The sequence below is a fragment of the Propithecus coquereli genome, unplaced genomic scaffold (genome assembly GCF_000956105.1).
Source record: "Propithecus coquereli isolate 6110/MARCELLA unplaced genomic scaffold, Pcoq_1.0 Scaffold119, whole genome shotgun sequence".
Lineage (NCBI taxonomy): Eukaryota > Metazoa > Chordata > Mammalia > Primates > Indriidae > Propithecus > Propithecus coquereli.
In genome coordinates, this window is record NW_012135969.1 from 3,929,436 (window position 1) to 3,941,938 (window position 12,503).

At 41.0% G+C, this 12,503-nt stretch overlaps 1 protein-coding gene across 3 annotated transcripts in view; it reads right to left on the bottom strand.

Annotated features, from left to right (window-relative positions):
* Nucleotides 1-1,817: 1,817 nt before the first annotated feature.
* MSL1 (male-specific lethal 1 homolog (Drosophila)) overlaps nucleotides 1,818-12,503 on the bottom strand; it is a 12,815-nt gene continuing 2,129 nt past the window's right edge. For 2 of the 3 annotated variants that reach the window (XM_012661670.1, XM_012661688.1), the window contains 8 exons: nucleotides 10,780-11,003; nucleotides 9,344-9,726; nucleotides 7,394-7,441; nucleotides 6,872-6,936; nucleotides 5,677-5,744; nucleotides 5,153-5,277; nucleotides 4,915-4,987; nucleotides 1,818-4,337 (listed from right to left, as the gene is read on the bottom strand). In XM_012661670.1, the coding sequence (XP_012517124.1) occupies nucleotides 4,247-4,337; nucleotides 4,915-4,987; nucleotides 5,153-5,277; nucleotides 5,677-5,744; nucleotides 6,872-6,936; nucleotides 7,394-7,441; nucleotides 9,344-9,726; nucleotides 10,780-11,003 (1,077 nt within the window). In that variant the 3' untranslated portion in view covers nucleotides 1,818-4,246. The remainder of the gene's footprint in view (nucleotides 4,338-4,914; nucleotides 4,988-5,152; nucleotides 5,278-5,676; nucleotides 5,745-6,871; nucleotides 6,937-7,393; nucleotides 7,442-9,343; nucleotides 9,727-10,779; nucleotides 11,004-12,503) is intronic. The other variant, XM_012661680.1, reaches the window with a different exon arrangement.

Below are 12,503 nucleotides of genomic sequence, written 5' to 3' on the forward strand. Positions count from 1 at the left end.
CCTTGGGCAGGCCCAGGGCGCGGGGAGTTGGAGTTCCGCGGCCTCCTGGGTTCCCGCTCGGCCATCTTGGGCTTTTTGAGTGGAAGGCGTTGACCTGTCACAGCTTCACTACAGTATTGGGCCTGTTTCATGCTTTTCTATTTCCATTTCTCGTTATTACCTAATTTGAGGCAGGTCAATCTACTGCATTCGATTGATTGGTGAAATCACGAATTAAGGTAAATCTCTAAAGCCGTAGTGCTGCGTCAGATTTGCCACAGTAGCCCAGTTTAAGCTAAAGGGTGAAGGAGAAACCAGTCGTCTGCAGTGAAGTCAGAGGACTTACTGTTGCAGCATTTTCCTTGTTTCCTCTTCCCTCTTCATGTTTCTTCCCTCCCCAGCCATGACCTCTCCCCAAAAGTGCAGGCTGGTATGATGCCAGTCTTATCAAGATTTTAAACTGATTTAAATAAAAAGAGATGGTCAGTGTAAACTATTGTTGGTTCAAAATCCTGACATGATAGGGTTACCAGAGGAAAATGCTTTGCTTTTGGCAGGGCATTTGTTAGCAATGAAAAAGAATTATTATATTTTCTCTGGACCACGATGATATACAAGATGCCTGAGCTAAGTTAGTGCATCTACATGAGTGCACATTAATAATATATATCAAACACGATAAAGGTCACTATGGCATAGTATAGGATTCTGTCCTGAATAATATTTTTGTAAGTGGTATGGTTAAGGGTCCTGATGATTATCAAAGTTATAGATCGTATGAAACTAGAAGGAATTATGATTGCTTTCAGAGATTGAGTCAGTATCCAAACAATCTCAACTCTTTAGACAAGTGGCCAAATTTGACAACTTCTAAGTCCAGCTTCAAAAATCAACTGCCTGCCTTGGTGTATTTCTGTAGACTAAGCAGCCCATAGAGGAAAACATTAAACTGTGGCTTCCCTGGTCAAAAAAAAAAAAAAAAAACCAACTGCCTGAGTTCAAAATAGGAGATGTATGATTTAGTAAGTGTTAAAGAAAAAGACCTGGAGGATCTTATCGATCACAAGCTAAGTTGGTGCAAATAAGGCTGCCACATTTAGTATCTAAATAAGGAAAGTGATAGTCTGCCACTTTGTCCTTCAGTTGTTTGGTCTGGGTCCAGTTTTTAAATGGACATGGGCAAACTGCTCACTCATTCAGAGGGAACTGAAAAAGCAGAACCTTTTCTTTTGAGGAACAATCGTAAGAGCTGTGAATGTTTAGCATGAAGAGAAGACTTGGGATAGCCACAGCAATATTTAGCTATTAGAGGGACTGTGAGGAAAATAAGGGATTGATCTTTTTTCATCATCCTGGAAGGCAAAGCAAAAACCAATGGGCTTAAGTTACAAGAGGTAAGATTTTGTCAACAAGGAAGAATTTTCAAACATTTAGTAAAAATATATATATAGGGAAAAACAGAAGTTTTGAAGCAGAAGCTGGACTTCATTTGTCTGGAATGTTGTCAAGGGGAAATCATCTATCAGGGGTCAGATGAGATGACCTCTAAGGCCTTTCCAACTGTTAAGATTTTATTAACTTAGACACCAGGTACCAAGTATCGTACAATCTCCTATTTTTAAAGTTGTCAATATGTATAAGGAAGTACGCTGGACAAAAAGAGCTGAAAAATACATTGTACCTATACACAAATGGAAGTGAGTACCTTATATAAAGGGGAAAATAATGTGATTCTATTTAATTGTGAAAAAGGATATCTTTTCCCAATCTTTCAAATACAATCAGAATTGCTTAATGCTTGCCAATAAATCTAATAAACTGAAGCAGAAGTTCAAAAATTAACAGCCACAATAGTTTATTTACAATTGAACTCTTTATAAGATATTTACAAGACAACCAATTTTACACATCAGAAATGGTATCAAAAGTATGAATTACAACACAGACAACAATATGAAATGAGCATAAAACAAAGCTGAAGTAGACAGACAAGCAATTTCTCTTTTTAATTTATTAACACTAGCTTAAACTTTGTTAAAGAAAAACAAAGAACTATGTTTTAGGAGAATTGCAGGGCTTTCAGTTGAAGATTGAATTTCACAGTGTTGTATCCCATGTAGGGAAAAATAAGACTAATTTTCCCCCCACGCTCAAACACACTGTAATTTCCCTCTTGGAACTTTGCTAATCTACTCTCCAAGCTCCTTCTCAACAAACCTCAACACATCCAAATCAAAGGAGAATTGATCTAGAAGAGGGGACAATAAAATAAGAGGTCCTCAGGGAGAGGGAGAAACAAGAAAATAGAATCCACTTAAGTCTGGCCAGATAGCACCTCATGGATTCCTCTCAGTCTAGTTCAAGTCAGAATCTGAGGAGTCCCCTGGGCAGGGCACAAACATAAAGTTAAATTTGCTAACCCATATCCAAAATTAGGAATCCAACAAATGCTGAAATCAAGTAGAAACTCAGAGGGATCAAGGAACAAAGTCAAGAGACACTGATTGGGGTCTTTTATCTTTTGGGGCACATTATGAAGGAACATAACATAGGTTAGAGTAGAAAGCAAAACAGCTTGCCACATTAAAATGATGAAGAACAAAGAAAATCTGGCCGTTTTTCTAGAAATCTTTCTTCTCCTTAAGGTGTGAGATGAGAGCCCCTAGTGGAATAAGTCCTATTTCTCTCTACATCCTTGTTGCAATGACGTTCACAGAAGGTTCCCTTATAGAGAGCCCACTCTCCTAAGCAGATGGAGTTATAAATGAAAACCCATAGCCACACACACACACAAAAAGAGAAATAAGAGCAGCAAGATCATCCAAGAATACTACATGTGCTGCCGGAGTAATTCCTTTAAAAGTCAAATCCAGGGAGCACAGATCAACATCTCACAAAAACCTTTAGCAGTGGGAGGCCCCTGAGGAACTTTTCTTCTCTTCCCACAATGGTATCCCCATTCTCTCATGCTCCACTGATGGGCCGGCCACACATCCTACATACCTTGGCTTCTCCTCTAAAAGTGCTAATAATATGGGGACATATTTTCTTCAAGGATAAAAGCCCCTACCTTCTAGGAGATTAGACCCCTACTTGTTTTCACACAATAGTCCTGAAGACTAAAGAAAGGCAATTCCTATGTATTTAAGACCAGAGGTCTTGGCTCTATTTTCCTTTCAGATAGTTAACAGGGATCTTACACTGAGACCAAAGTGGCCTGGGAGTGCTGTCCTGACATTTTAACAAAACGGGGGGTGGGAAGCGGGGGAGGTAGGACCACAATGGTACACATACAAATCTATTTTTACAAAGTGAATGGAGAAGCTCATTAGGTACATTTGTTTGTTTCAAGATGTAGACATTTGCCAGCCAAAGGAAGCACATATTTCCACACTTTCCCCCCAACCCTCCCTAAATGTCTACCCCACCACCAAGAGCTCAGCTAAAAGGAATACTTGAGAAGTGATGTGATACAAGGGCATCTATACAGGTTCTGGCACGCCATCCCAAATGCCAATTGCTTCTGTTTACAGCTGTAACTTGTCCCAAACTAACTATCCCCATTCTCTTTTCCAAAGATACTATTTTTATGGAGTGGAGGAAGAAATTCAGTTATCATTAACTAAGAAAATAATTGCAGTCAAACATCCCTTCCTGAATGGCTGTATCACAGAATAGTTTTAAGAGAACAACTATCCTTTCAGACATTTATCTACCAATTCTCCAATCTCTACTCTGTGAAGATGACGTGCTTCATCACTTCACTTGTTATTCCTCATCTTGTCCTAAAGCTCACGGTGAGGTTTTTTGTTTTATTATAGGGTAAAAACCACTATACCCAAACTATAAGGAGGGTACACCAGGGCAAGAAGAGTGCCATGCAGGCACAGCTCTAAAGGCAGGGTTTGCTTCATCTTCCACATGTCTAATGAAGAAAGCCCTTTTACCCCTTTAACACAGGCAAATGTATAGAAGCAGACCCCTGAAACTTTCAAGTCTGCCATTCTATAAATATAGCTTAAGAGCTCATTTTCCTAAAAAGGGAAAAGAAATCCCAGTCACCCTCCATAATTCACAATTAGCCCAATGAAAGAGTTTTTGTGAAATCAGAGTGATGAAAACAAAACCAAAATCAAGGAAGTATGGAAGGGCATTATCAGTGAATGATAACATACATGAGGACATAGGTCACATATACAGGTCTCTGCCACTCTCTGGGAATGGCATGCTACAACTATCTGAAGACAGAGGGTTCTTGCCAGCACAGCTATTTCCTACACGTCCGGTGAGGTGTTTGCTTCTTCTGGATCTCCAACCTGCATCGGCTACGCTCATCCAACCAGGGCAGCTCAAAATTCCTGGCAAAAAAGGATGAGGAAATCAACTTGCAAAACTAAAAGGGATTCAGTGTGGACATGACAGCAACTCCAAAAACGTCAGCATGTCCCTCACTACTCCTAGCTACAACTCCTGAGTCCCAAGTTTAGAGTGTCTTTCCTGCCTCAAAGCCAGAGCAACAGTGTACCATTAAAGTAATGGAATAATCTATTTCTAATTCAAAAAGCAATCCTAATTCCTGGTTTGGGAATCTTATCATTGCAAAAAGCTAGTTGCCCGGTAGTCTCATCTTGTTCTTTTCTTTCTTTCTTTTCTTTTTTTTTTTTTAAGAGACAGAGTCTTGCTCTCTCGCCCAGGATGGAGTGCTATAGCACAATCTTATCTCACTGCAACCCTGAACTCCTGGGCTCAAGCAATTCTCCCACCTCAGCCTCCCAGCACTGGGAGGAAATTACAGGTGCACACCACTACACCTGGCCCAGGTAGCCCCATGGCTATCCCTGAGACACCTGGTTCCACCTTATATCTAGGCTTCCTTAAAGTCTGAAAAAGGAAGTGCAGGCTACCTGAGAGAGGAGGAAAAAACTTTATACTTACTGTGGAGTTAATTTTGGTAATGGTCGTCCAAATGCTACAACGGGCAAGAAGGGGGTAATCATCAAACTTTCAACTATGGAAGAAAGTCAAATGGGACCTTGTTAGTGACATAGATGGGAAATGTCTAACTATACCTGGTCCAAAATACAGTTCATTCATTCAGAGCAAGCTGTATTCTGGAGCCTTGAACCCTTTTTCTTCTTTGAAAAACCTATTCTTTTAGATAGACAAAACTTACCATCATCTGGCTCAGGGAAAAATGAGGTAACCTCAGGCTCAGATTCCTGAATTCCTTTCTTTTTATACATTCTGAGCTGGAGTCGCTGTAAAATTCTTTGTTCCCTGATCCTCTGAATATCCCATCTGGGAAAAACAAACCAGACAAACAAAACAAACAAACCCAACATTACCGCTTACCCAAAATCTGCTCTATAAAAGCAACTCACACAATCCAGACGCTAGGAAGATCCTTGCTGATTCCTCTAGACAGAGTAAAAACAAATGACTGCCTGGTTAGGGAAGAGCTGTTTAGGTCTACCAGTCCAGATCATATGTTGGTATTCCACAGAAAGTGGAAGTGAAGAAGGTTACACACAAAGAAAAAGAGGCCAAACCTGTTTACCTACAACAACTACCATTTCCAACTAAAATACTCAACCAATTGGGAAGCTAATAAGAGTGTTAAGAGCTCCACGATTCTCCACAACATGGAAGAGGGAGGTCAGGCTCAGCTGTTCCTAGGATGGACATCTCTGGCCTCACCTCTTCCTTCTCTTCTCATCCAGCTCCAGTTTTGCATGCCGCTTCGAAAACACACTGTCATCCAGGTTCTGTGTAAAGAACAGCAGCTGATAAGCTATCTATCACCATGTTACACACATATACTAACTAATTTCCAGCTTCCAGGAATATAAAATCTTTGACCTTCAGGTTCTACCTGAGTCTGTGAGTTCTGTGAATATGATGTGAACCTCCTGGTAACAGAATCAACAAAACACATACTCCTTTCCCCACCCCTACCCTTTTAGAATCTCTCAATTTCAAAATCATTTCCATAATTTTCCAAGGTAGACATCACATCAGATTGACCTCCTGAGACAGCCATAAACCCTCTCCACCTCCATACTTCCTGTAAGAGTCTGAGTTTAAAGTAAATATCAAATTTTTAAGAATCAAATGAGGTTGGAATATATAATTTTTTTTTTTTTTTTTGAGACAGAGTCTCGCTTTGTTGCCCTGGCTAGAGTGAGTGCCGTGGCGTCAGCCTAGCTCACAGCAACCTCAAACTCCTGGGCTCAAGCGATCCTTCTGTCTCAGCCTCCCGAGTAGCTGGGACTATAGGCATGCGCCACCATGCCCGGCTAATTTTTTCTATATATATATATTTTTAGTTGTCCAGATCATTTCTTTCTATTTTTTGGTAGAGACAGGGTCTCGCTCTTGCTCACGCTGGTCTTGAACTCCTGACCTTGAGCAATCCACCTGCCTCAGCCTCCCAGAGTGCTAGGATTACAGGCGTGAGCCACCGCGCCCGGCCTGGAATATATAATTTTGTTACTGAGTAGTACATGCCAACTTTTCTACTTCGCATGAAATCTACCTTTGTTTTGAGCTCTACCTAGCTATTTATTTTTTAATAAGTCACTTAATCACTCTGGACCTCAATTTTCTTTTCTTTGCTCCCTTTTTCTTTTTTTTAGAGACAGGGTCTGGCTCTGTTGCCCAGGCTGGAGTGCACTGGTGTCATCATAGCTCACTGCAACCTCAAACTCCTGGGTTCAGGCAATCCTCTCGCCTCAGCCTCCCTAGTAGCTGGGACTACGGGTGTGAGCTGCCATGCCCAGCTTGGACCTCAGTTCCATTTAACCCATCCATAGTACTACGACATATTGAAGTTACATCCCCATGTTCTATTCAGTCCCTTACTCCCTTCCATTGACAGCTCCTGGGTACCTACCTCCAAAAGGTCTGAAGGATTTGGGTCCCTTAGAGGCTCTACTGAGTGGTCCCTCCAAGAAGGAACTGTAAAAAAAAAAAAAAGAAAAAGAAAGGGAGGAGGGGTGGAACCACCCTTAAATCCAAAGTCGCACAACTATTCACTAGGACAAGAGGTCTCTCCCCAGATAAGACAAAGTTACCAAGTGATAGGAATCCATTCTATGGCCTCACCTGAAGCCATATTCAGTGTCCCTGCTATGGTATAAATGAAAAAATCTAAAGTGCCATTGCAGTCTGCCAAACTCAGGATCACAAAAAACCCTAAGCCAATACCTGACAATTCATATAATGGATGCTATTGCAGTTCCTGAAAAACAACTGAAATTTGTTGTCATTTTGAAGTCTATAGTAGTGTAATCAATCACACACCAAGAAATCTCACTCTCCCACATCCAACGGATGGGAAATGCAGCTCCCAACCATCCACCATCCCACCAACCCCCACCCCAGGCCCAGCCAGCACAATTCCTATTCTACTCACCAGCCAAGACTGAAGTTTCTCCTGCAACACTTGATGGCATCAGACACCCTAAATAATGCAGGAAAGAAGAATCACCTCAGTGTAAAAAGAAAAAAAGCCCATACCCAAAATGGAGGAAAGGATCATCACTGAAGTTCTCACTAGGAAGCCATTTTGTTTTTTGAGTTGTTCTTTTGAGAATTTCTCTCTGGGGGAGGGGAAGAGGGAACAACAGACAAAAGAAAAGAAAATAAGCCCACCACTTTTTTTTTTTTACACTGAGACGACTTCTTTTCTTCATTATTTAGGGTGGTTTCCCTGCAACAGTTGATGGCCAAGGATATCAAACCTTAAACTCAGAACATGGCAGGTGAGTAAAAGTTGACCCTATTTTTCAAATAAAAGATCAGCGTTCTCAAAACTTACATACGTAGTCTTCTTAAACAGCTCCCTCCTCCCTCCAACCAAACAAACTACCTTGCTGGTCCAGCCTGAGCAACATGCACAAAGACTTTGGCTTCCTTAGAACAAGCCTCTTGAGATAGGGGCATCAAGAATAAGGATTCACATGTTTATTCACAACTCAGGCTCCTCAAGGGGCTGGGATCTCCCCAGTCAGACTCCTTCGTACTTCTATGCCCACAATCTCAGAGGTGTTTGGAATTTTCTGTACTACGGAAGATCGGTTTTCAAAAGCAGCCAGTCACACAGAACATCTCTGGACCAAGCCATTTCTCAATCCCGGATGGGAGGTTGCTTCACAGTTTCTCATAAGTTGTTACACAGCGTTGCCATAGCAGCAAAAAGGTTAACCATTAAGGACGAACCTGTTCAACTGACTGAACCAACAAAAAATCTGAACCTAGATCAGGATCCTGGTCTATCTCATGTACTCAAGTGTGAGGCCTAATAAATGTTAGATAATTAAGAAGAGTAATCTAGCTTTCCCACTTAATTTTGTCACCAGAACAGCCAAACAAAGCCTGGAGAATACTCTTGTCTCATTGGAATAGATTTCCATCCCCATCCTGCTACGGCAAGACACAGTGGTAGAAACTTGGGACTGCGGTTCTATCCAAGAAGGCCTCCCCCACCAGTACCCCAGTACCCGTAGTGACTGTCATAGACTAATATTACATGATTGAAGGCACATTCCAGTTACTGGTTGATGTAGAAGATAAGGGGAGCATCTCTGTGTGGAAGCCATAAAGAAAAAAAAAGGGAATGAAGACCAAGGTCCCACACCCCACACCCTCCCCAAGCAGCTCAGATATCCCAAGATAGTCCTTATTATTTGAAAAATAGTTTGTAGACCATTTTATTTAAATATATGAACAACCAATGGGCTACTGCAATCCAAGTAAACTCTTCACATTTTAGAACCTTTGTGAAGTTATAGTAAGATAAAGTAAGACTGTTAGTCTTTGGCAGATTCCTCCTGCCCCCCAGACCGGGACATGGAGATACAGATAAATGTTTATATAGTTAAAGAGCGGAGGCCCAGGTGAAATACCCCACCCCAAGCTGGCTCCCCAACCCAAAAATTACCATTGGCCCCTGAGAACACCCAAAGACCACCCTCCCAGGTTTCACACAACATCAATTGCAGGAACAGTCGTGCATGGCAAAGTATAAGTTCTATGCATTTCACAGCACAGAAAACCCTTCTTTCAGAGGGCATGCAAGTTGCCGCAGATTACACCCCCAAGTCTGGTGCTCTTGTGATGAGCAACTTACTGGCAAACACATCTCCCAGTGTTGTAAGCAGGCAAATACATTGAGCACATTTTGCTGTAATTCCATCTATTTGCAATGCCTGCACAGTGTCTGTCTCTGGCTGTTAACTTACTCATTCTTGACAGAACTCTGCTTTATTGATTGCACTTTTTAAAAAATGCCAAAGGCATTTTCACACTTGTTAGCTTGACCGCCACCACTAGGGTATAAGAGCAAGTGTTCTCTATGCCTTACTTGCTACAGTCTCCTCCTTCTTTGGAGAGGATTCCCGTAATGGTAACGGTGATGGGGGAGGCTGGTGCCAACGACACAAATACATTTCTGTGGTGGAAAGGTACGGCAAATCTTCTATCTCACTTGAGAAGGCTTTCTCCTTGGGATGGGTGCTGGGTCCCTTTTGGGGAGTGGAGAGTCTTGGTGGGGTGTCCACTGAAGACCGGGGCTTTTCTGGGGTTTCTTGGCTCCTCAATTCACGTTTACAAACAGTTTCAGATAAGGAACCACAGGGCTCCTCTTTAATAGGAGAGTGCTTAGGAGTTTTTGTTTTGACTTTTGAAAATTCAGGAGCCAGCTTTTTAACAGGAGTCTTTCTTTCTGTACTTCCAAATGGGGATTTCCTATTAGATAGGGAAGAAAACATTATAAAAATTTATTGACTATTGAATAAAATCTAATCTGAACACATTTTGAGGCAAGAAAACTAGCTTGTTCCTTGCCCCAAAATGACCAATATTCAGGTACCTAAATATCTGTTTCCGCTCATTTGGCAGTCATGAGCAGCCCCTGCTTAACAATATATATAAGAGGCCCTTAGTAAATGTTTGTGGAACAAGTGAGTTTCCATGCTTAAGAATCTCTAATAGTATTCTATTGCCTACTAGATTTAAAAAGATTCCTATTCAAGGTGCTTTAACATTAGGTGCCACTACTCTTTTCCACCTACTTCATTCCTGTCAACCACAGATCGGTCTCTACTTTTCCCTCCAACCCTATGCCATATTAATTACAATCTCTATTTCTTTTTCCTTACTGTCTGCTGGCTCTTTCTCCCACCTCTCTCCCTCCCCTTTTCTCCCCTCTGCCATCTCCTTTCCTCTTTACCAACCTAAACTTTATATTTCTTTTTCAAGATTCATCTCCTCCTTAAAAGTTTCATAGTTCTAACTCAGAATAATCTTTAATATCCCTGAATCTTACAAAACTTAGTTTATATCAGTATTATTTACGTATTTTATTGCATTTAAATTCTGAGTTTTCAAAATTTATGCCCATTCTTATAGTTTGACTGATTTCTTTGAGTTCAAGGACAGTTCTGTTTTACTTTATGTCTACCAGTGTCCAACACAATGAAGTTTAACACTTCCTAACTTGAAGTGAACTACTATAGTTTTCTTTAAGAAACTCAGCTGTCACATTTGATGTCCATTCTCTTTATGATGTACTCTGCACTCTGTAATTATTACTGTGACCAAAATGTTCCTAACGGACTTTTATAGCCTGCATAAGAATGTTCAAGATAGTTTCTCAGCATAGAAGACTTCATAATTCAGGCTGTAGTTGAATTATTATATTGCTATAAAAATAATTCATAAATCCCAATCCCCTCTCTTAGTCACTGGTAAAACGTGTCCTCATTATGTCCAGACAGTGTAACCAAGTTATCAGCACACCTTTTGTGGCCCTTTCCACTCCGCCCACATGAGAAAGGCTTGGGAGGCAGAGTCTGGGATGTCTCGGAAAGCTCCGGCTGGCACTCCAGTTTAATTTTCTCAGATAGCTCTGTTTCCTCTCTCTCTTCAGTTTCATAGCCCTGAAACAGCTTGTGTCTTTCTTTTTCGTTATCCTTCTTTACCAGCTGCATCCGCCTTTCCATACGTTCAATCCGAGCAAGGAGCTAAAAGAGAGAGTGGCAAAATGCAGACTTATACAAAAAAATTAAACACAGATACTTAGCCCCATTTAGGAATGAGTATAGGCTTCTGCCTCCTTCTGTGGACCACATCAATTCAAGTTATTTTGAATAGGCAGGCATTATTTGAATAGTTTTCTTTAAACAATATAGAGAAGACAAGATATACTTTAATTTTAAGGGCTAACCTAGATAGAAAAAGGCATAAGGGAAATTGTAGTTCAGTCTTCTGAAGGAAGACCCTCTCCACCAGAAGGGGCCACGGCATGCCTTTTAATGGCATAGTCTCTGCTACTGCTAACCATGTGGCTCCAAGTCGGTTTGGGAGTTTCCAGAATTAACCTTATATATGTTCTTTTAAGAGGCCTTCAGGTTGCTCAAATTCTATCCTCTCTACTTCTACTCCAAAACTCTATACACAATGGCAAAGTCCAAACAGTACATTGAGAAGGAATTAAGAGCTCATACTACCACTAGGGATGGCAGTGTTATTTGAAAGTGATATGGGGGAGGACTTCTAAAACAATGAACACTCCATTTGGAAGAATTATCATACAAATCGGTACCTATAAATCCCAACAATCATGATATATACATATTGCTTTGCATTTAAGATAGCAGAAAAATTATACCTATTTATGTAAATATTTATTAAAATCAAAGTCCTTTCAATTTAATTAAAAGGGAGAACTACATAAACAGAAAATGGAAATCTATTATCACTGAAAACTTCATTAGTTTAGTTTTGAGAAAAGGTGCTAACTGTGCTACTTATACCTTATTACAAGAATTTTATCTGGGTTAGACAGTGACATTAATGCTGCCTTCATTACGTTCGTTGCATAGATTTCAGTCAAAGCCAAGCAACAACTGGAGTAAGAGAAACAAGCTTAAGCAACATAAAGACTGCAATACACAACAGAAGCAGTGAATACCAAGTTCAGACTGACACTCTATCCTTAAGTCACCCCACTTTCTCTGCCTAGGAAAGCCTGCAAAGGGGCCATTACCTCAAGAGCTGAGAAGAAACCTCCACAACCAGCAGAGAGCCCCTCCTGTCAGCCATACTCTCATTTCATCTCCTTATATCTGTTTTGATTCACAGCGTTAGCATTACTTAACCACGGTTTGTGGGTGACATTTCCTTGATTTCTTCTCCTTCACTGGTCCTCTTCTTCCCACCTACCCCCCCCCTTGTAAGGACATGATATGTTGTAATTACAGTACCATCACACTCCTAGACTGCAGTACAGGAGCTGAGCAATGCCACCTCCATGTTGAGTAACTTCCACAAATCAACACCATGAGATATTTTAATAAGACCTGCCCCAGCTCCCATTCCACCTTGCAGAATGCATTCTCCAATAAGACAGCTGCCTGATGCGATTCATTTGGAAAGCAAACAAAATGAATAGCCCTCTGCTCCCTTGCTCAGCCCTTGGCGCACAGAGAGAGAGAGAGAGAGAGAGAGAGGGAGGGGGAGAG